We start from the raw sequence: 23,515 nt of genomic DNA on the forward strand, positions 1-23,515 counted from the left end.
TTCTATGTCATGTGATCGTTGACGGCTTCTATCTCTGAATCAATTAAAGGTAACTACTCTACCCCCCCCCCCCCCCACCCCCATATCTCAAAAGAGCATATTCATAAAAAGCATCATTTATTTGCTGCTTCCTGTACAACCTTTCTCAGGGAATACTGTGCAATTATTTGAATGTGCTGTTATTGTGGTGTCATCGATTTCTCATTTACCTGCCCCTAAATGGTGTGTAAAAACAAAACAAACTGTAGTTGGTCACTTTACATGTCAGTCAGACATTCATCCAGTCTAAGTGGGCAGTTCTTAGCCAGAATAAGCTGCAAAGTGGACCAAACTTTGTCAACAATCAAAAAACAGTTCAAAACTAGCATTTACTTTGCATAAGTTACCGTTTGTATTCTAGGTTTGTTGCATTTCAATGCACAAGGCAATACAATTTCCTTCTTTGGGAGCATTTGTAGACAGGAAAAGTGTGGTTTTAGCGCAATCATAATTAGACTATCCCTTTCATCTGAGGGACATAAGAACCCTCTAGGTGTATTTCAGTCAACAATGACCTCAACAGAAAGCTGACCCTCATTGTAACATAACACCATAGGCTGATTGTGACAACAAGAACACACACAAGCCAACCAAACCCACCAAAACAACATGCAAATGATTCATTAAACATAAGACAGAGACAGCTCATTAGATGGTGAGAGTATGGGAAGAGAAGAACATGTGAACTCACCACAGTTAGGGTCACTGCCATAGCCCTGAGGACACTCACAGCGGTATTTCTCCAGTCCCTCAGATACACAAGTCCCACCGTTCTGACAGGGCTGAGAATCGCATGGGTCTGAGAACAAATGAGATCATCAATGAGAATTAGAAAGGATTATGGAATAAAATATTCATTACAAGTATGAAATCACTGCAAAATTCGGATTATATGGTCCTCTTACCAGGACATATAGTTCTGTGACAGAGAACGGGGTGTTGCTTGTAAACCTTGTTATTTCTGTAACAAAAAAAGTTAAACCAGTTTGCATAAATATGTTAATGAACACCTTTAAGTTTTACATTAGGGCATGAAACCTCAACACAAGCCAGAGAAACTTCACACAATATGATACAATGCAAATACAATAAGCTCAGATCTGAAGCATCTTAATGATTAATGATCTATGCTGGTGTATAATGGTGAGAAAGTGAGTGAAACAGTGTATCGTGGTGATTAGTGTGTGTGTGTGTGTGTGTGTGTGTGTTTATAGACACCAGTCAGTTCAGACACAACTGACTGAACTTATGTTTCTCATGATCTTAAATACATTCTGATTAAAAGGCTTGTAGACAAGTATAAATTGTTCCTAAAATTTAAAGGAATAGTTTAGCTAAAATTCTCTCATCATTTAGTCACCCTCATGCTATCCCAGATGTGTATGACTTTCTTTTTGTGCAGAAAACAATTGAAGATTTTAAGAAGAATATCTCAGCTCTGTACATTGCAAGTGAATGGTGACCAAAACTTTGAAGCTCCAGAAAGCACATAAATATACTCCAGTGGTTTAATCCATGTCTCATGAAGCAATCTAATTGACTTTGGGTGAGAACAGACCAAAATGTAGTTCCTTTTTCACTATAAATCTTGACATCAGCAGTCTCCTTGGCAATCATGATTTCAAACTTGATTACACTTCCTAGCGTGATCTAGTGCTTTGCACATGAGTCAAGCATTAGGAAGTGTAATCGAGCCTAAAAAAAGGAGATACATTTTGGTCTGTTCACACCTAAAAATGATTAGACTGCTTCAGAGGACATGGATTAAACCATTGGAGTCATATGGATTACTTTTATGTGGCAATTATGTGCTTTCTGGAGCTTCAAAGTTTTGGTCACCATTCACTAGCATTGTATGTACTTACAGAGCTCAGATATTCTTTTTAAAATCTTCCATTGTGTTCTGCAGAAAAAAGAAAGTCATATACATCTGGGATGGCATGATGGTGAGTAAATAATAAGAGAATTTTCATTTTCCTTTAAATGAATAAGAATTTAAAAAAAAACACACTTAAATGGATGAGTTGGCCAGCATACACAGGAACTCCTTTAATAATGTTTTTTTTTTTTTTTTTTTTTTTTTTTAAACCCAGGTGTATCCCTCATGAAGTTGGTTGAGAAAAAGCCCAGGGTGTGCAGAGCTGTTATCAAGGCAAAGGTTGACTATTTGAAGAAACTATAATATAAGATTGTCTTTATTTGTTTAACTTTCTTTGGTCACTACACCACTGCCATATTTCCATTTGTGTTATTTCATAGTTTTGATTCCTCTAAAATGAGGGAGATACTTTAAATAAAGAATGAGTAGATATGTCTAAACTTTTGACTGGTAATGTATGCATGCGTTTACCTGTAATAAGGGCAGAGGGAAGTGTATGGTGAATATCCCTTGGACCCTTTCCAGCAAATGAAATTTCCCTGAAGCTCTCTAACCGTTTCCAGGGTTTTCTGCACACACGGGTAAGACTCCACCTTACACCCTACAGACATCAGAGCACAGGCAATATGATTCGCTATTGATAGAGTCACAGGTGATTGTGTGGACGGTCAGGTGATGTGTTTTACCTGAGGGAATGGCATTGCAGACTGATGAGGTGGTGAGGGTGGTAAATAACCCGTTCACAGCATCACTGAAGTGCTCTGCAAAGAACACATGAGTGTCCGATGGGCTACTCGCCAAATTGCGAAGCTCTTCCCACCTACAGAGGAGCAAGTTGAGGAGAGAGAGAGAGAAAGACAGTTGAGAAAGGGGACTCTAGTGCCTTGATCTTGCTTTTAGTTACTAACCTAGATCTTTAACCACTAAACTACAGCAAAAGGCAAGTGAATGTATAAGCTGTGGTTTTACACAGACAAATTTATATTACAGACCATATGCTGCAGTAAAATTCTTGTGGATATACTGTGAGATGCCAAAGCATATGGTTCTGAAAGAGCTCTGAGCTACATCATTCATCTAAACATCAGTAATCCACAAAAACATCTCTAGAGATACATTCCCAGCTGTTAGATTTGGCCATTAAGATGAATTTATCCACCAAGACTCTCTTTTCTTCCGGCACCTGTTGGGAAGCTGCCACAAAGCCTCAAACCAAAAAGAAAAACACCTCAGAGCATCTTTAGACAAACTAACACATTCAGACTGTCAGCAGTCTTTTAGTGTACTAGAACACATTTGTCAGTGTACTGCTCTTGTGTCAGAGAGCTGTCAGCACATGTTCACTGACTAATTGAGCTTAAAACATTTAAACAGCACCATTACCTGCAAAACAGGGCTGCTTGCACTTACAAAAAGCACCATGGTATTACCCTGTTTTTTGCATGGTACAATAGGGATTCCATGTATTTGGACCTGTGCCATGATAATACCATGGTATTCTTTTACATACCTTGGAGTAACATGTACATATTAAAGTACATAAATATATGGAAATCAATCAATAACATGATATATCAAAGTACAATATACATGGGGGAGGGGGGTCAAAGGTTTCCTGTTTCCGTGGCATGCCCAAAATTAAAGGCCTATAACAAAAAAACAGAGAGGGTAAATTGTTTATCATTTTAATGTTATAGATTGTTATATACTGTAGATTGTGATAAATGATGAGACTCTCAGCCTAAGAAACTGCTTACAAAAATCACAAAACAACTTCAGCCAAAAAAAAAAAAAAAATTGACATTATATATCTCAGGGTGTAAAGTAGCTCAGAAAAACTGCTTTTGTTTTCTTCCCAATCATGTCACCCGTAACTGAGTAAAAGTTTGTGTTGATACAACAAAGCAATCAAATAAAAAGGTACGAGTAATGAGATCTCATTCAGTTCATTCTGTGTCATTTAAGCCATTATTGAGTCTGTGTCATGTGCGCCATCTCCTGGTGGCCATATGTAATTAGAGTGAACGATCCTTTCTGCCCATATTTGGATGACTTCCACCTCTGGTTGCAGCAATCTGAATCCTAATACAATTGATTTAGTGTTCCATGACGCCGGACCACGTACTACATCATTTCCAATGAGCCAAATAGCACATTGTGTGCTGTGTGCACATTGTGCTTCGTGTGGATTATCTAATGATCTATGCATCCGATTAAGTTGTGTGTGAGCACGTTTTAACAAAAAACAAAAAACTTCCTCCTCTTCTAAGTAATGGTATGTGATATTTTATGTTCTGTTTGCATGTAACATGTATGTCAAAGACATGTACTTAGCTATTACTCGCTATATTTTGTCTGTGAGTACAAACAAATAGGCTGGTTTTATACTACTCTTTGAGTGCTTTCCAACGACATATGATACATGGCTATTTAATCAGTTTAATGTTTTCACAGATTACAATAATATGTACAGTGCAAAATTATTAATAAATTATCAAAACAGAACACTTCTGAATTGTCTGAAAATTTCAAAGCACTTGTTTAGTTTTGGTCTTAATGCCTACACTCATAGTAAAGTACAGCTTCTAAGATTTTAAATGATACCTACTTTGTGTTGGTTAATGGTCTGTAGTTATTTATATTTTTTTCTCGGCGTGCTCACTGGAAGGTATGTTAAAAGGAACAAGTGAGGTTCAATACAAGTTAAGCTTACATGACAGAATTTGTTGCATTCTACTTATTACCACAAAGAAAGTGTGTATTTTAATGTTTATGGGCTTGCCCTATTCAATGTAAGTGCTTTACTCTAACCATGATTTTTTTTTTCTTTTTTAATCAACAAAATATTTAAAATAATTTAATAAAAATTGCTAAATTATTTTTTGCATTAATGAACATTATGCCACTAATGCTGTCGATTGAGTTTAACTTGTTTGAACATTCTGGAACATTCCTTTAATTGTTGTAAAAATAATATTGTCACAACGCAAAAATCTCAATAGATCTAAAACTATTATTTTCTTTAAGCAAAATCTAATTTCTTATTTCTGCCATTTGATTTCCATATGTTTGATTTCCATGATTTCCATATGTTTTACTGTGTGACAATAAAAGTGATTTGATTTGATTTTGGTGTGATAGATGACCTTTACGTGTTTTTGAAGGGTTATTTGAGATATAGCAGATAATTGGAGTTGTGAGGGTTTTATTGTGTGACTGAAGTTAATGGAAGTGTTATGTGTTACCTTGGGTAACGGATCCCCACGGCAAACAGAGTCACTCCAGACAGCTTGAGCTCCGAGGCAGCCAGCTGCACTGCCCCCTGGGACTTTCCATCAGATAAAAGGATGACAACACGTGGCGATGTAGAATTATTTCCACTGGAAAACCCCTTCCTCAGAACAAACTTCAGAGCCAGACCTGTCTGTGTGCTGCCACCTCTGAGCAAGAAAGAGACAGACATTTATATAGACACAATAACTTCAATTTGTGTTTTAGCATTTTAAATAGCCCATGAAATTATGTAACTAAAGCCTATTTGCTATTTAAAAACATGGAAAGAAACACAGGAAAGAAACTGCACTTAACAGGCAATTTCCTGGGGTCTTTAAAGAGAAAAAATTGAAAACAGAATCTGAAATATCATAGTAAACTATTGTGAGGTATACAGTGACTGGTGTTACTGAGTGTTCACTGCTGCATATACGTATTACTGTTACAAGATATTCCAGTCTTTATTACTAACCTTTGTGACTTGTAACACTTTCACTGTGCAGAAGTGGAAATTAACGAATTACAACTACACTTGTTACAGTACTTGAGTACATTTTTCTACTTTTTTAAGTATAAATAAATAATAGCACTTTTACTTTTACTTGTGTTTATTAAAAATGAAGTATTCAACTTCGCTACATGTATTTTTCACCACAATTACAAAGTAAAAAAACAAAAAAACCTAATATTTCTGAATTTTTGGGAAGAAGAAATCGGCAAGTTATTACCGCTAAATCTGTTTATAAACTAAAACGGGCTGTGCGCAGCACAACAGAAGCCTGAAAGGCACAGAATTATGAACACAACGGCTCTCATAAACTGCCACCAGTGTCCTCTTCTCTAGCATAGACTTTCTGCCTTGTCACTATACAAGAACTGTAATACTGTGATTTTCAGCATATTTCATTTTATTCTGGAAAGGAGCCGTTCATTCAGGTATGAGGGAACCATCTGAACACGTTTAACCACTGATCAAACTTCACTTGTTTTTAAGGTAAGCAATGTTTTAACTGTATCAAACATTAACACAATGTATTTTTACATATATATGTGGGGATGTCTTGTTCACTTGCTACTATATGTCTAAAACAAACTTTTTATATACCTTAGAAAGATACAATGCCAATAGTGTTGAAAATTAAAGGGGACTCAGGACAAAAATGCCACCAAAATTAACAAAAATATCCCTGAAATTCAAAATATAGAGGTAAAAAATGCCCAAGCAATGAGTTCCCATGTTTTATAAATAATAATATCTGATATAGTTACAATTACATTTACAATTACACTCATTTTGACTTTTCACTGAACATTATGTTTTTTCCCGCTGTCAGATTCCTCGCACCATTGTGTGCACAGATGGGCTCTCTGCTTCTATCAATCCACATCAGATCGGTATTATACTCCTGCATTAAATTCCGTAACCATTCGCCACTCTTGTTCAAAATAAACCGTCCTAGCAGGTAACACTCTCGCTTACGGTTTGTACTGTACTTCCCTGCCCTGTGTTGCTGTTTATCTGTCTGAAAAGCCTCACCCGCTAGAGGCCAAAAGTGCGCAAGGGATGGATGTTATATAAAGAAGGTATAAGAAATCACAAAACATAATGTAACCAAATGCTACAATTTACTTAATAATAATAATATCTCAATATGTTAAATAACCATAATGTTAATTAAGACTTTATTATTACAAATGTAATACAATAATACATATACAGAACAACCACTTTTAGTGTTTGAATCAATCATATCTCTCACTAAACACTGTGTGAAATGTTTATTTTTTTGCCTTATTTTATTCAGTTGGCATGTAGGAGTTGATAACAGTTTGCTTAATAATCTCATTCCATATCTGGATAATTGCTGCAATATTATAGAGGATAAATTTACTCTATGATATTGCATTATATTAGTTTTGTACAGTATGTTAACTTAATAGCCAAAATACTTGGACATACGTGAATGAGAATAAACCTGAAATAGGAATGTGTTTCAGTCACAATGCACATTATGTAGTTTAGAGACGATTTTGTCTTTTTTGAGTTTGTCCAAGAATCCTCTTGCAGCAGTGCAGGTCTTTGGCATTTAGAAGCTGCTAGTTTAGGACCTGTGAGGAGTCTGTTTCTCAAACTAGAGACTGTGATTTACTTGTCTTTTTGTTGTGCATCTGGGCCGTCCACTTCCCTCTCTATGCTTGTTAGATATTCATTTTTCAAAACCTTAATATGTAATAGCTTTTCATCGGAGAAATGTGTTTTTTTGCCTATTTTTAAAACCAAAATTTGACTTGCAAGTGTAAAGCAACTTGTAAGAACTCAGTACCTCAGCAAATGGGGAAAAAACCCACTGTATTTTGATTTCCGCATGGTAGCGCAACCAATTTCAATTGTTCTAATCATAAAAAAAAAAAGTTATTGAGTACCAAATTAGCACTTTAGAATGTTTTTGTAAGGAATAGGTGACACAGTATATGTTGCCATCACGGGTAAAGAAAAAATTGAATAAATACCACTTAAAACAATTATTTCAAACCGTAATAATAATTTGCAATTAATGATTTTGCCAGTATTTTTGATCAATTTAATTCATCCTTGTTGAAAGGAAGCATCAATTTCTTTCAAGAACAAAAATGTCTTTGTGTTCTAAAAATGGAAGCATTTAAACTATATATATAATACAATTTTCATAAAGTAACTTGTAACATAATTACTTGAGTAGTTTTTCATCAAACTACTTATTTTCTCTTACTAAATATTTCTCAGTACTTCTACATGTACTCAAGTGAATTATTTCTTCAGTAGCAGTACTTTTTCTTAAGTAAAAAAAATCAGTACTCTTTCCACCACTGCCACTGTGGGGAACAGTAAATCAGATACCCACACCAGTGCAGTCAACATCACAGTATACAATAAAGATGACAGACTAGCAGGGAGTGTTCATTGACTGCCTGTACTCTAATCTCTTATTACTTTAATTACAGTGGCCCCTCAAGGGTCTTAGGATAACACAGAAGCCTTTAGTTCCCTTCACTGCGCCGTGTCCTTAATGTACCCCTCATAGTGAAACCTAAACCATTCTGAACAATCTCTGGTTCATGCTGGCTGCAGCTTCATCTTTGGGCAAATTTAGACTCCTCTTACCTTACTTTCCAGTTTAAATGCATTCTTTGCACTTTAGAAATTCAACAATCAGGGTCCAAAATTAGCACTCGAAGTAAATAAAACAGCTGGCCATTAACTGTTTTTAGGAATTACAACATAATGGATGGTCCATTTCGCAATGTAAGAACGATAGTCTCACCTTTGCCGTTTTTTCTTACGAAAGAGATTAGCAAATTTACATTTATGGATTTTGCAGATGCTTTTACTGGACATACAGTACATTGCATTTAAGCTATACATTTGTTTTTTTCTGTAGGCTATGTTCATTACCTGGGAATCAAACCTATGACCTTAATGTTGTTAGCTACCATTTGAGATTCAGGAACCAAGTCAAACCGAAGAGGTAAAATCTTTGTAGTGTGAACAAAACTGAAAACAACTAGTTGTTAATGACGTAATTAAAAGCACATCTGAGATGAGTGTTCGAAGTGCATTGCAAGCAAATCACAAGGAGAGATTAATTCACAAATTTCAACACAATTCTGTCTTTCTACACCATAGTCAACTGTCCTGCGGTCTCAATTTATCTGAAAAAAATAAAAGTTTTATTTAAATGTACCATACTATGCTATGTTTTCAGTGATGCTGACAAATTATGAAATTAATATGATTATGCGAGTGATGCAATGACCTGTACTGATTGCCATAAATATGCAAGGGAAAAACATGTACAGTAAATAGGGCTTGTCAGAGGACAATGAGTATAATCTGTATATTTTAAGGAAATAATGCAAAATACAGTTGCATATGGCTGGTAAATTCTTGCAATTCGCCTGCCATTGGCAGATGTAGCAAAAAATTCTGGACCCTGCCTACTACTGTTTCATACCTTAAAATGTTCTCAAACTATGGTATAAAAACTACATTTGTCACTGTCAACTACTGACAATGCTCCTTTATTCAGTGTTGTAAAACATGATCACTTCCATTCTGCAGATATTGACTGAGTACCAGTGGAGAAGCAGGCATGTGCACAGCTGGGATCATCTTCGCTCACGGTTGTTCAGCTAGACAGACAAGTGCTGATATGTTCATGGGGTGGGAATCCGCAACGGTAATTTCACACCCTGTCAAGGAGATGTGGTATGTCCTGACTGGGTGATGAAGTTCAAGCCAGCTGTATGCTCAGATTGTAATTCTCCTACTTGTCATTACCCCAAAAAACCATCAATTCAACCCATCCATAATACCACGGCACAATCAGATACACATGCACACAAATGAAAGAGTAAAGATAGACCGATAATCGGTTTGACAGATATTTTGAACCATCGTATGTCAGGTCATTAATATCGGGTTTACTAATAAAGTCAGACATAACCCGAAACTAAAATGAACTCACATAGTGGAAGACATTTGTTTCATCTAAAAGTCTTAGATGCCAAAACATACATTTAAGATGAATTTAAGGAATGTTGAGGGTTCAACAGAAGTTAAGCTCAATTAATAGCATTTGTGGCATAATGTCGATTACCACAAATATTAATTTAGACTTGAACCCTCGTTTATTAAATTTGTGGTCATGGTAAGGCACTTTCAACGGAAGTGAATGGGGCCAGTCCATAAATGCTAAAAACACAGAGTTTCAAAAGTATAGCCACAAGTAGTTAGCATTTTACTTGTTAACATGATTTCAGGGTGATAAAATCACTTACTAACCTTATCTGTGTAAAGTTTGATCTAATACGGATTACAGGGTTCACTGGTGTTACGTTCATGACAACAAATTTGTCATTTTGGATGTAACAACACAGATAAGCTTAGTTAACGATTTAAACACACTAAAATCATGTTAATACGTACAATGTTTATGTCTTGTGACTATACTTTGAAACAGTGTGTATTTTAATGTTTATGGTCTGGCCCCATTCACTTCCATTGTAAGTGCCTCACTGTAATATTCTTTTTTTTTTTTTTTTTAAACAACGAACAAGTCAAAATAATTTTTTGTGGAAATCAACATTATGCCACAAATGCTGCCAATTGAGCTTAACTTGTATTGAACCCGAACATTCCTTTAATTAAGTAAAGAGTCTTGGACAAGTGGATATTGCCAATAAAACAGGTTAAAGAAATGTGCAATATTAGTCTCGTAAAGCAGGCTGTTCGCCTTTAGAGGTTAGTTACGACTTGGTTATTACTGTGTCTAAAAGCAGAAATAAAACCATAATTAAAAATCGGCTATGCATATTAGATATTGGCCAAATAAACATAAAAGCATTAATAATCAGCACTGGTATTAAAAAAAATATCAATAACAATATCTTTGATCACTAATGAAGAGAGTGTACAGTGTAAACAGAGGTCCCTGTGTCTGTGCTGACATAGTCTAAGGATAAAATGATACTAGATAACTTATAAAATGGAGTAAGATATTTATCTTCCTCCACAAGTGAGCATGCACAGGAAGTGCTAAGCCCTAAACAGACAAATCACACAATCTCTGTACCTATAGTGGATTTTCTTCATCCGCTTCCTCAGCTCCTCCTTGCTCTTATAGGAGTCTAGACTGATATCCAGTTTGGGCGTGGAACCAAACTGAACCACACCAACTCTCACCTGGCCAAAACAGAGCATATACTGTATATTAAACACAAATAAGAAGTTTTATTTGTTCTTAATTACATCATGAGGCCAAACATTTAAAAATGGTCATGTAAATGTTAGTTCACCAAAAATTGAAATTGAATATTAATCGGCACGTTATGTTATCAATACATATTTGAGGCATCGATATATTAACATCAGGCAACATTCAAATTAGAATCCTAATTTATGTGCTTTAAATTCACTGCCAGTTGCATTCTATTCAATGTAGTCTGACGTAATAGCTTTGGGAGACCACAGGGGGCGACATAACATTTTCTGAAGCTGGTCGCAGCATTGACAAGGCATCACACACATTACAAAATGATGGCAGTCCAAAATTACAAAGGTTTTTGTACTTCTTAAAGAATTAACAAAGTGACGTTGATGAGTTTGCAGGTTAGTGTATGAAGCGGGTGTAAATGTGCAAACTGTTAGAAATGGTGACTTTTATAATGCAATTTCCTTGTATGTAGCATTGAGTAGGTCTTTTATTCAATCTGTTAAACCACAAAAAGACATACCTGTAACTGAAAATATATTGGATAGGCTCTATGAAAGATACTTTCAGATTACATCCAGTAATGACTAAAGTATATATCCTATTTCCTGTGATAATGATTTAGGTTGAATTTAATGGAAAACTATGCAAGTTGATCTCTGTGGCACTGCAGAATTTTTAACAGACTCGGAGACGTCGAGCCAGCGGTGTGTGCGAACGTACCCTGCCACTCATACTTTACCAAAGTTGTGTTTAGGAATACGTTTGAAAAGACAAATACTATTGTGCTATGAGCAGTCCTATTTATATCTGAAAAAATCCTGATATATATCGATAATCATCAGGAAAATCTACAGATTATCGATACGTGAAAACCTCATCGATCCCAAGCCAATTATTTTCTCACCCTCATTTCAGTTCAAACCCTGTTGCTCTTTTCTATACAATAAAAGTTAATCATGAATACGGCTGTTCATTGTCCCCATCCACTTTCATTGTACGGGAAAAAGCAGCTAGGATATTCTGCTAAATATCTGCTTTTGTGTTCCTCAAAGTCAAATGGGTTTGGAATAAGGGTGAGTAAATGATGACAGAATTTTCATTTTTTTGTTGTTGTTTTTTTTTTTTGTAAACTATCCCTTTAATTTGACATTAGTTTGGTGAGTCTTGACCTTGTCTGGACTGATGTCCAGAGCCTCACACAGCTTTAACATGTAGTGCCTTGATCGTTCAAATCCTCCTTTCCCAACGCTATAGGAGCTATCCATCACAAAGAGAATGTCCATGGCTGTGGAGCACTGCATCACTGACCACATAAACAAACAGAAGAAAACACAAAGCTTACAAATCTGAAATCCATTTACTGGCTTTCCCATGGTTCCCATTGAACTAGTGCATCAAAGTCATGAGTAATAGGATTAACCCCATGACATATGAAATATAACACAGCAGTGATGTAAAATAGCAGTAATAGTGGCACACTCAGATAAACACTGGCCTGTATTTGACACCTTTAAGAGCTTAGCGGTGGCTCGTGGCATGTTCAAGCTCATCTCCCAAGCAAAGATAAATACTTACATACACATTACAGCAAGTTTGTGCTAGTCAACCGGCTAAATTATAATCCATGTAGCTGTTATGTTAGAACCCGCTGCCTGTCATAAATAGGATGATTAGACAGACGGCATGCCACTGTCTGTAAGAGCACACGCACAAACATAGACACACACATAACACACACATTCCCAGGCTTTCTTTTCATTACAGACTCTTTCACATGTTTCAAATGCAACTTAATGTACCTCTTTCTTTACACATAAACATGTTTTCCATAACACATACAGAGACTTTTGACTTCTTGACATTTCTATCAGGGGCGTAACAGTCAAGTGGGTGGGAGGGTGGGGGGGGGAACACAGCTGTCAGTAGGTGGCTCGCACAGACCCACCACTTACAGTGCAGTATTAATATATATTACAGTAATACTATATTACAATACATATCAGGGCTGCCAACTTTTGTGTTCAGCTTGGCGTGAGAGTTGTTGGTGTGGTGTGGGGGGGGAGGAGAGGGAGAGACGCTGCTGCACGGTGCTGCCTGCTCTGTCTTGTCTGTCCGTGAACTGTCAGTGCCCTCTTTGCTCCGCGACGTTATCACTGCGTGAGAATTGGAACGTGTGGCATGAGAGCGTGAGAACAGTGTCAATTGCGTGACTCAGACAAAATGTGTGAGAGTTGGCAGCCCTGTACATATTAATATATACATATTATTTACTTCTAATATTTGCAGTATTTTAAAGATTCAAGTATTGCAAAATAATTGCAAAATTTTGCAAAATTAGCTACAAAAATAAAGGGCATCTTGTGGAGCACTTGCTTCTGTTTCACACATGACAATAAAAGACTGAGCACAAGCTGGTCCTGAATAAATTATTTAATCAGTTACAATAATTATATTTTTTACTCTGTGCTTGTGCATTTTGGGATTTAAATGTATCCATGTGGCTCGAGTGTTTTGACTACGTTCACCAAAATTAATTCAGATCCATTTCATGATTCGTTCAGTGACCATTTCTGGTGATGCCAGAAGGTGGTGACAGATGAGTGTCTTGTGTGAAATGAGTTAGTCACTGAATCAACGATCAAAGGAAAATTTTAATCCTTTAAAATTTGTATGTCTACAGACCTAAAAAAAGAGACTTTAGTAGAGGTTTTATGATTTATATGAACAAGGCAAATGTATAATTTCCCTACAGTTTGTGAGCTGCTGAGCATGACTTTTATCAAAAGACAACAATAATAGTCTTATAATAATTATGAGTTTCAATAACATCCATACGATTTCATGTATAAAAATGTGTCTACATATCTATTCACTTCAGTAAAATGCCTAAGTGTTCTAAGAACACAGCAGAGCTATCTTATTTCCTACAGTTTGTCGACTGTACACCAACACAGAGGTAAAAAACAGGAGCTGATATTAAAAATAGCTTTATATATTTAACACAGATCTAGAATCTAAATCTGCTTAACTTGGCAAAAACATCCGATCAAACTTTTACCTCACAAACATAATGTAAAAAGAATAACTTATTGAATACACAGACGCTGAGATAAACTCTACTTACAATGTGTGCTTAAAAGAAGGATCGTCCTTTGTTTTGTTTTTTCTGCAGTGCATTTCACGTAATGCTGCCAGTCAAGAACGATATGTTGATAAATAACTCTCGTTTGTGTGTTCCTCATCTCTAGATTATTAATTTAGATCAACATCAATGCCGATAAAAAACATGGATAAATGAGCATTGTCGAAAGCAACTTTGTAGAAATGAACGGAGCCGCGTTGATTAGACTGTCTGACTAACGGCCTATTACGTAAGGGTTGTTTCGGCTCATGAAACTCACCTGTGATTGGCTGGATGGTTCTCAATCAGCCTAAAGTAACAAAAACACAAAGAATACTGCATACAAATCCACCATTTGGACTTGTTATGGGTTCAAAAACCACCTTTTTAAAGACTGTGGGGAAGTGTGCCCCATGTCCCCCGTGGCTGCTACGCCCTTGATTTCTATGGCAACACATTGGTATTAGATCAGTGGCTCTACTCCCACAGACATTAATCAGTTTCAATAGTGCCCCTCTACACTACATTGCTGGTTTGTAAATGTTGATTCGTCACATGAATATAAAAATAAAGTGAGCACTCACTTTCTCCAACACCGTTTATCTTCATAATGGTTTCAAGATCCGTTTGCATCTCCAGCACCGAGAAAACTGAGCAAACTATAGAGAAATAGACATAGAGGAAGTGCGAAAGATAGAGGGCATAAGAAGGGCACAGAAATAAACCAAGTCAACAGACCATCTGATTATTGGTACATCATTTTTAGTAACCAATACTATAATATAACAGGACATGTTTTCTCGATTTTCACCCAGGTACCCCCCTCAGGCACTGTAAAAGTTAACAACAGAGTGCACAAATGAGTCATTTGAGCACAACTCATGGATAACTGAGACCTGACCCCAAGACACAGCTCTGCATGGAATTCACTCCCTGTGAGAGACGGCTGGTGCTAAACATCCTTTGGAGGGGGATAATTCACAGCCATAGGCATTCCAGCAATGCCCACTGGATGTGAAGAAAACGGTCAAGCTGTCCTGTGATGGGCCTGTGTTTCGCGCTCGAGCGAGCAGGGCTCAGAACAATATGCTCTCTCACGCAAACAGTAATTGATTGAGAGAGCGATGTGAACAGCCCAGAGCAGAGAGCAGAGTGAAGTCCCTACGTAATGCTCCTGCAGAGTGGAGTGTGCTTGAGAATCACACACTTTAATCATTTGCTTTTGTCTCCTAACACTCATGCCATCATGAGGAGGACCGCTCTCAGCGCTGCACCATGTTAATGGCCTTCGGCCTTAGAAAACTGCAGAACCCCCTCGGCTAGATCAGGGGGCAAAGGGTTTTAGCTCCGTCAGGGAAAAGTTATGAGGCCATAATTTTAATCCCATTTAAATGTAATCCTATTTATAGTGGAGATGAATACAGATCTACTCATTCCTGAATCACTCCAATTCTCACCAAATTTCACCAAGATACAGAGGTAAGAGCAAAATCATAAAAATAGTAAATTTTATAAAACACTATATCTTTTAGATATAATTCTCTGCCACTGAGAAAATCCTGAGAACATTATTCTGCAGAAACTGCCATAAAATAATATTTTTTTACTGTATTCACTTTTTCAGGGCCCAATAACACAGAATACATTCTTGTGTTCAAAAACGTCAAGACACAGCGCAGCGGAAGATAATATAATGCAAGTGTCTCGAGACAGGTTTTTAAAAGTTTAACTGTTTTTAAATTGACACTGAGTCTTAAAAGCACAGTGTTCATGGCACGAGACACCGTAAAAGCAGTGAGACCCAACGCAACGGTCAATTACATCCACAAAGTGCATGTTTACATTGAAAAACAATTTTAAAATATTATAATAAATATTATAATAAAAAATATTGGACAAAATGAACAGCCACTTGCGTCCTATCCTAGATAAGTTCTTACAATACTCCAAAAACATGTTAATATCCTTTTCACTCAGATTCGATTACCCCTTTAAACACTGCCTTACATACAATTTGAACAAACCAAGTTAAACATCCACCCTGTAAAAACAGCAGACAGGATCATGTTTTACTGAGGTTTAAAAACACCTGGCTATATATGTCCTTCAGTGAAAGTTGTAAGAATTACAACTACATCTTCAAAGATGAACCATTTCTATGACAACATTCTGACACTATGCAGTAGATTTATGATGGCGATGGTGTACACATAGTACCCTATAACCCCAAACCTAAAATATAATGGAGGCCTATAGGTAAAACCCAAAACTACTGCTTTTGACAGGAAACTATTTTGTTTGTATTATGTTGCTTTTGCTTTGTGTTTGTTTGCTTAGGATGAGCAATGCTCCCAAACAATATCATATATTTATCATACATTTCTAATAATTTTTTAAGGAAATCAAGGAAAATTCGATTGCTCATTATATGACCCCTTTAACCGAATCAAACCTGTGTTCAACCTTAAAGCTTTATGATTTGATCCCAGCATGTACAGTATAGTAAGTATACAGGTAGATTGAAGCTTTAAAGCAGAAAATATCAACTGGCAACATTGGAAATGTGATGTGAGAGCTAGTTATTTTCATGTTCAGAATGTGATCGATGACCAACATCAATTAAAGTCACTGTTTGGTGATGAACAGTGGTCCTGAACAAGTCAACTCTTACTGGGTCATGCTGATCCCCTCTGACAGATTGCTTTGTGGAAACAGGAGACATTTTTTTTGTCTGAAGAATGTCAAAATCCCTTCTTAGACTTATGGAATATGTCCAGTTAGTGCTGGAAAGTAGTGGGAATAATGCTGGAAGAACACATGAGTAGATATCTCAATTCAAGGCTTTTAAGGTGAAGAAGAAATCCAATGAGGCCTGGTTTGATCAAGCCAACAAACAGTGTAATGCCCAGAGTTGGATAAATTACTTAAAAATATTAATCCACCACAAATGACTAAATATTTTTCTAAAATTGTAACCATATTACTTTACTAATTGTTTCATCAAAAAAGTAATCACTTTACTAATTACTTTATTTTTAAGTTACTTTCTAAAGCACTTTTCTGCTCAACCACTTCAAAATGTCTAGATCTTTTCTTGTTCAGTGACTATGTTTACATGGACACCAGAATGCGGCTTATTGCGAGAAAGCAGCGTTCCCCTTTACTGTATAAGTGGCATACTCTTTACTCCCGTATACATGCGGCTCTGTCAGTAAGCAGCTTTCTCCACAGCAACGTACTTTTTCCACGACGCTTGTATAAATAACAAACATAGTATACGAGGAAGACTTCACTATTTTATTCCCCATTGCTTCGCTTTATTTCCAGATATTCAAGAGTTGTTGCTGTGTTTGTTTCCATAACTTTCCATCGGGATATGCAGTGGAATTGTGCTGAAATAATGGGGTTCCCGCTTACGTAAAACTCCGGGATTGCCTTGATGTACAAACGCACATTTGTGAATGTGAGGGACCGTCTTTAATTTAAATTGGTGTGTATAAATGGGTATAGTTTATAGTGTATGTGCTTTTCCCACTGTACTCTGAGAAATGTTGAATTCTTTCCGCTTTGTTGACTTGTTGTTGGGCTCAATCCTATGATGTTTGTTATCCGGTCTGTTCACGCACATGCGCACTCTTCCAGCTAGAACACCGATTATGTGTTTATATGACCACATTAAGCACGTTCTCTGGGAGAAACCTGCTTTCTCTTAATCCCTTAAACGGCGTAAGATAATCGCCATTCTCATTTACATGACGTTTCAGTACGCCGCTTTCTGCAAAAACAACTGGAATAAACCGTTTACTTAAGTGCATGTAAACATGGTCATTGTTACACACAAATCAAACACTCAGCACTTCACATTTCTCCATCACAATGACTCGTTACAGGGCCATAATTCAGGTATTACACATAAAAAATATATTAGAAATAATCATAACCTTATTATGTACTTAAAAGTAACTAAATTAATTGAAAGTCAATAAATGTAATCTGATTAAAAGAATTTAAAATGTAATGCATTACACTGCTTTTTTTTTTTTTTTTTTTTTTACTAAAAAGTAATTAGATTACAGTAATTAAATACTTTGTAATTGGATTACACCCAACAGGGTTAGGGTTACCCTAACCCCTAATGACACATATAAATAAAATAAAAAGAAACATAATACACCATCTTTGCATCCCTCAGTCTGATAACACCCATTGTTCTTGCAGGACAAATGCTTTTAGAGTGAATGTACTCAGATAAACAAGTCACCGAGAATAACACATGTTTAATGTAGGGTTGCACAATTAAATATATAAAGACAGATACATATACAAATCAAAATCAACACTGCAACAATGTAACATTCTAAAATTTGAATTTCTGAATTGACCGCTGCTTCTTAGTCAACAAACAATATGCACAGCTCTGCGCCATTGTATTGCATAAATGCAAATGGATCCTCTGCTATTGGTAGAAATTTCTTTTGTTAGTATTTTAACCAAACCTATGACCTCTAACTTTGGACAATTTGTCCCAGGCATGGATAGGAATGGTGGTTACACTCAATGCAGTTTATTTTAACATCACGTATGGGGTTTGATTATCTGTTGATAAAGATTTGAAGCACTGTGTTAATTGAGTGCTCTGGAATACTTCAAATAGGACCTTATAATTCTGTTTCAAACTGGCAAATTCTCTTACCTTGACCAAACAGGAGCATGAGGAGGACATGCAGCCAGCTGCTAGATGACATGTTTGAACCCTTAAATGTGAACAAAACAACAATCAATTAAAATTTAGGAAAGATTTATGCAGGAAGCACCAAGGCTTTGATAAGGTCAACTATTGAGCAGGTGTCTACAGGAGAAAGAAAAAGGCTTTGAGAATGCTAACAAAGGCAAAAGCAGCTGTGAGAGACTATAAAGGAAAACACATTTGAGAGAGAAAGATTTCTTGGAATTTCATTTAAGAGTTGGGGGACTTGAGGTTAGTGGGGCAGCAAAAGGTTTTTATTGACCCTCATGGGCATTGGTCAGACATGCATGGGACTTTCAAAGAGCCAGGTTGAGGGCTATTTCAGGATCCAAACCACAATCAAAATCTCTGGCTAATGGATGATGCCTGGTCTGGCCAGTCAAGGGGTTGTGAGGCCTGAGAACATAGGACACTAACATTCTTTATTGGCCACTCATTCTTTTTCTCTTCTATCTCCCTCTCTCTCTTTTGCATCCATGCACACTCAAAGCAGACATTTCTTTTGTGAATAAAACTAATACAAATCGAGTCAGACTCTCAACATCCTCAACCCTTGTGGCCCATCTCAGAGTCTACACTTTATTGGTGCAATGCTGCATTCACTGTTGGGTAGCAATGTAATTTTTTATACGGGTATTTTTATCAACCTGATCACACGGGAAGTCTGCATATTGCTTCCAAATGTTCCAGCACCCTGACATCGGCCCCATTATGCTAAGTTACTGTCAAGCAGCATTTCCCATCAGACAATTTTGAATCATTTCAAGTGTGTTTACCTTCTCATGTGATGCGACTGATAGTGTGTTACATCAGCAATGTGGGAGACCTGGGTTCTTGTCCCATGTTGAAACCAGGAAGTTTTCACATTTGCATAAACAGTGACGAGCTTGATTTGGAGGTTATAATTTTCACTCTAAGATTAAATTTTTACTCCTTTGACTGTTAGGTTTAGGGTTGGGGGATAGAGTTAATAGCATATGTATTTCTCTTCACTGTATCACATAATTTACAGCTAAAAACAACTCTCGCTTTTGGCTCCCATCTTTGGGCATTCACCCAGAAACTGTAGCTCAAGTTCAAAAACACTTCCTGCTACATCCACTGGGGGAATTTTTGAATTTCGTTAAGCATAGATCGAGTTTAGCTCAAGAAAACTCAATTTACTGTTTTTTCGAATTTACTGTGAGATCAGTTTTATACATACGTTTTTGTGATGTCTCTGGATAAAATGGGTAATTATAGCCATTTAACATTAAAAAGCCATTATTTTCAAAAATGAAAATTGCCTCCTCATGTCATCCAAGATGTGTATGACTTTCTTTCTTCTGCTGAACACAAATGCAGATTTTTAGAAGAATATTTCAGCTCTGTAAGTCCTCACAATGCAAGTAAATGGGTACCAACATTTTGAAGATCCAAAAAGGACATAAAGGCAGTAATCCATGAGACTCTAGTGGCTTCCATATCTTCAGAAGCAATATGATAGGTGTGGGTGAGAAACAGATCAATATATAAATCATTTATTACTATAACATTTCCTTCCTGCCCAGTAGGTGGTGATATGCACAAATAATGTGAATTGTCAAAAACAGAAGAAGAATGTGAAAGTGGAGATTTATAGTAAAAAAAGACTTCAATATTGATCTGTTTCTCACCCACACCTATCATATTGCTTCTGAAGATAGGGATTTAACCACTGGAGTCATAGATTACTTTTATGCTGCCTTTATGTGATTTTTGGAGCTTCAAAGGTCTGGTCACCATTTACTTGCATCGTAAGGACCTACAGAGCTGAGATATTCTTTTAAAAATCTTCATTCATGTTCTGCAGAAGAAAGAAAGTCATACACATCTGGGATGGCATGAGGGTGAGTAAATGATGAGAGAATCTTCATTTTAGGTGAGCTATCCCTTTAAATGAGCCTAAACTGCAAATTACTCCTTTTTTGTTTACATTTATTAACAGCAATAAAAGAACATGATCAATCATTTAATAGTTTAAAGTTATATCAAACACTTCTTCACTTTGAAGTTTATCATACACATAAATTGTGTGAATTGTAAATCAGTATTAAAAACACATTGAATCAGTATTTTAATGTGAGGACTGAGCCTCTTGATATAACATCAGTTGATATTTAAGGATCAATCTGTCCATCCCTAGTGTTCATCCTATGGAGTGAAGACCACAATATCTCCTAACAACATCAAGTTTGCCATTTGGGATAGGGCCATAAAAAAGTGTCAAACTTCACTGACATCAGACGAGCACAAGTCTAAGCCAACTCTATCATCAGAGCTGACTAATCATTTGAGGCAGCTGTGGCTCAGGTGGTAGTGCAGGTTAGCTACTAATCACAGGGTTGGTGGTTCAATTCCTGGCCCACATGACTCCACATGCCAGACTGTCCTTGGGCAAGACACTGAACCCCAAGTTGCTACCAATGGCAGTCTAGCACCTTGCATGGCAGCTCTGCAGTCATTGGTGTGTGGGTGAATGTGTCACATTATAAAGCACTTTGGAACAACAAAGTAAAAAACAAAAGCACCAGACCATTTTACCCATCTGTGTTTTGAGAAACATGGGAGCAGAGCCCTAACTTCAGATATTTAAGGAGAAAACAGAATGATATTCATCTCAGCTCAAGTCTCCATGCAGTCCCAAAATACTCCCCTGACACATTCTTAAGCCTAAGGCCAAAGTTCACATGTTTTAGAGCCACATTTTTTTATTAAATTAAGCACCTATACAGTGCATCCAGAAAGTATTCACAGCGCTTCACTTTTTCCACATTTTATGTTACAGCCTTATTCCAAAATGGATTAAATTCATTATTTTCCTCAATTCGTGAAAGAAGTTTGTTTGAAATCTTTGCAAATTTATAAAAAAAAATTAAAAAAAAAAAAAAAAAAAACACACATGTACATAAGTATTCACAGCCTTTGCTCAATACTTTGTTGAAGCACCTTTGGCACCAATTAAAGCCTCAAGTCTTTGAGTATGATGCTACAAGCTTGGCACACCTATTTTTGGACATGACGCTTGCCATTTAGGCCAAAGAGTTCAATCTTTGTTTCTCATGGTCTGGGAGACCTTCAGGTGCCTTTTGGCAAACTCCAGGCGGGCTGTCATGTGCCTTTTATTGAGGAGTGGCTTCCGTCTGGCCACTCTACCATACAGGCCTGATTGGTGGAGTGCTGCAGAGATGGTTGTTCTGCTGGAAGGTTCTCCTCTCTCCACAGAGAAATGCTGGAGCTCTGTCAGAGTGACCATCGGGTTCTTGGTCACCTCCCTGACTAAGGCCCTTCTTCCCCGATCGCTCAGTTTGGCCAGGCGGCCAGCTCTAGGAAGAGTCCTGGTGGTTCCAAACTTCTTCCATTTATGGATGATGGAGACCACTGTGCTCATTGGGACCTTCAATGCTGCAGAAATTTTTCTGTACCCTTCCCCAGATCTGTGCCTCAATACAATCCTGTCTCAGAGGTCTACTGACAATTCCTTGGACTTCATGGCTTGGTTTGTGCTCTGACATGCACTGTTAACTGTGGGACCTTATATAGACAGGTGTGTGCCTTTCAAAATCATGTCCAATCAACTGAATTTATCACAGATGTACTCCAATCAAGTTGTAGAAACATCTCAAGGATGATCAGTGGAAACAGGATGAACCTGAGCTCAATTTTGAGTGTCATGGCAAAGGCTGTGAATACTTACAGGTGCATCTCAATAAATTAGAATGTCGTGAAAAAGTTCATTTATTTCAGTAATTCAACTCAAATTGTGAAACTCGTGTATTAAATAAATTCAATGCACACAAACTGAAGTAGTTTAAGTCTTTGGATCTTTTAATTGTGATGATTTTGGCTCACATTTAACAAAAACCCACCAATTCACTATCTCAAAAAATTTGAATATGGTGACATGCCAATCAGCTAATCAACTCAAAACACCTGCAAAGGTTTCCTGAGCCTTCAAAATGGTCTCTTAGTTTGGTTCACTAGGCTACACAATCATGGGGAAGACTGCTGATTTGACAGTTGTCCAGAAGACAATAATTGACACCCTTCACAAGGAGGGTAAGCCACAAACATTCATTGCCAAAGAAGCTGGCTGTTCACAGAGTGCTGTATCCAAGCATGTTAACAGAAAGTTGAGTGGAAGGAAAAAGTGTGGAAGAAAAAGATGCACAACCAACCGAGAGAACCGCAGCCTTATGAGGATTGTCAAGCAAAATCGATTCAAGAATTTGGGTGAACTTCACAAGGAATGGACTGAGGCTGGGGTCAAGGCATCAAGAGCCACCACACACAGACGTGTCAAGGAATTTGGCTACAGTTGTCGTATTCCTCTTGTTAAGCCACTCCTGAACCACAGACAACGTCAGAGGCGTCTTACCTGGGCTAAGGAGAAGAAGAACTGGACTGTTGCCCAGTGTTCCAAAGTCCTCTTTTCAGATGAGAGCAAGTTTTGTATTTCATTTGGAAACCAAGGTCCTAGAGTCTGGAGGAAGGGTGGAGAAGCTCATAGCCCAAGTTGCTTGAAGTCCAGTGTTAAGTTTCCACAGTCTGTGATGATTTGGGGTGCAATGTCATCTGCTGGTGTTGGTCCATTGTGTTTTTTGAAAACCAAAGTCACTGCACCCGTTTACCAAGAAATTTTGGAGCACTTCATGCTTCCTTCTGCTGACCAGCTTTTAAAAGAT

The 23,515-nt window shown here is 37.1% G+C and overlaps 1 protein-coding gene across 1 annotated transcript in view; it reads right to left on the reverse strand.

The window, feature by feature from the left end:
* The window catches only part of vwa2 (von Willebrand factor A domain containing 2), a 39,029-nt gene that overhangs the window by 4,277 nt on the left and 11,237 nt on the right, over nt 1-23,515 (reverse strand). Inside the window, exons 2-10 of the mRNA XM_051668093.1 lie at nt 18,759-18,819; nt 14,650-14,724; nt 12,114-12,247; nt 10,804-10,913; nt 5,164-5,358; nt 2,605-2,738; nt 2,390-2,519; nt 945-1,000; nt 731-838 (exon numbers count right to left, since the gene is read on the reverse strand). Coding sequence (XP_051524053.1) covers nt 731-838; nt 945-1,000; nt 2,390-2,519; nt 2,605-2,738; nt 5,164-5,358; nt 10,804-10,913; nt 12,114-12,247; nt 14,650-14,724; nt 18,759-18,810 — 994 coding nt within the window. The 5' untranslated portion in view covers nt 18,811-18,819. The remainder of the gene's footprint in view (nt 1-730; nt 839-944; nt 1,001-2,389; nt 2,520-2,604; nt 2,739-5,163; nt 5,359-10,803; nt 10,914-12,113; nt 12,248-14,649; nt 14,725-18,758; nt 18,820-23,515) is intronic.

Source organism: Myxocyprinus asiaticus, chromosome 32, assembly GCF_019703515.2.
Source record: "Myxocyprinus asiaticus isolate MX2 ecotype Aquarium Trade chromosome 32, UBuf_Myxa_2, whole genome shotgun sequence".
Taxonomy (NCBI): Eukaryota; Metazoa; Chordata; class Actinopteri; order Cypriniformes; family Catostomidae; genus Myxocyprinus; species Myxocyprinus asiaticus.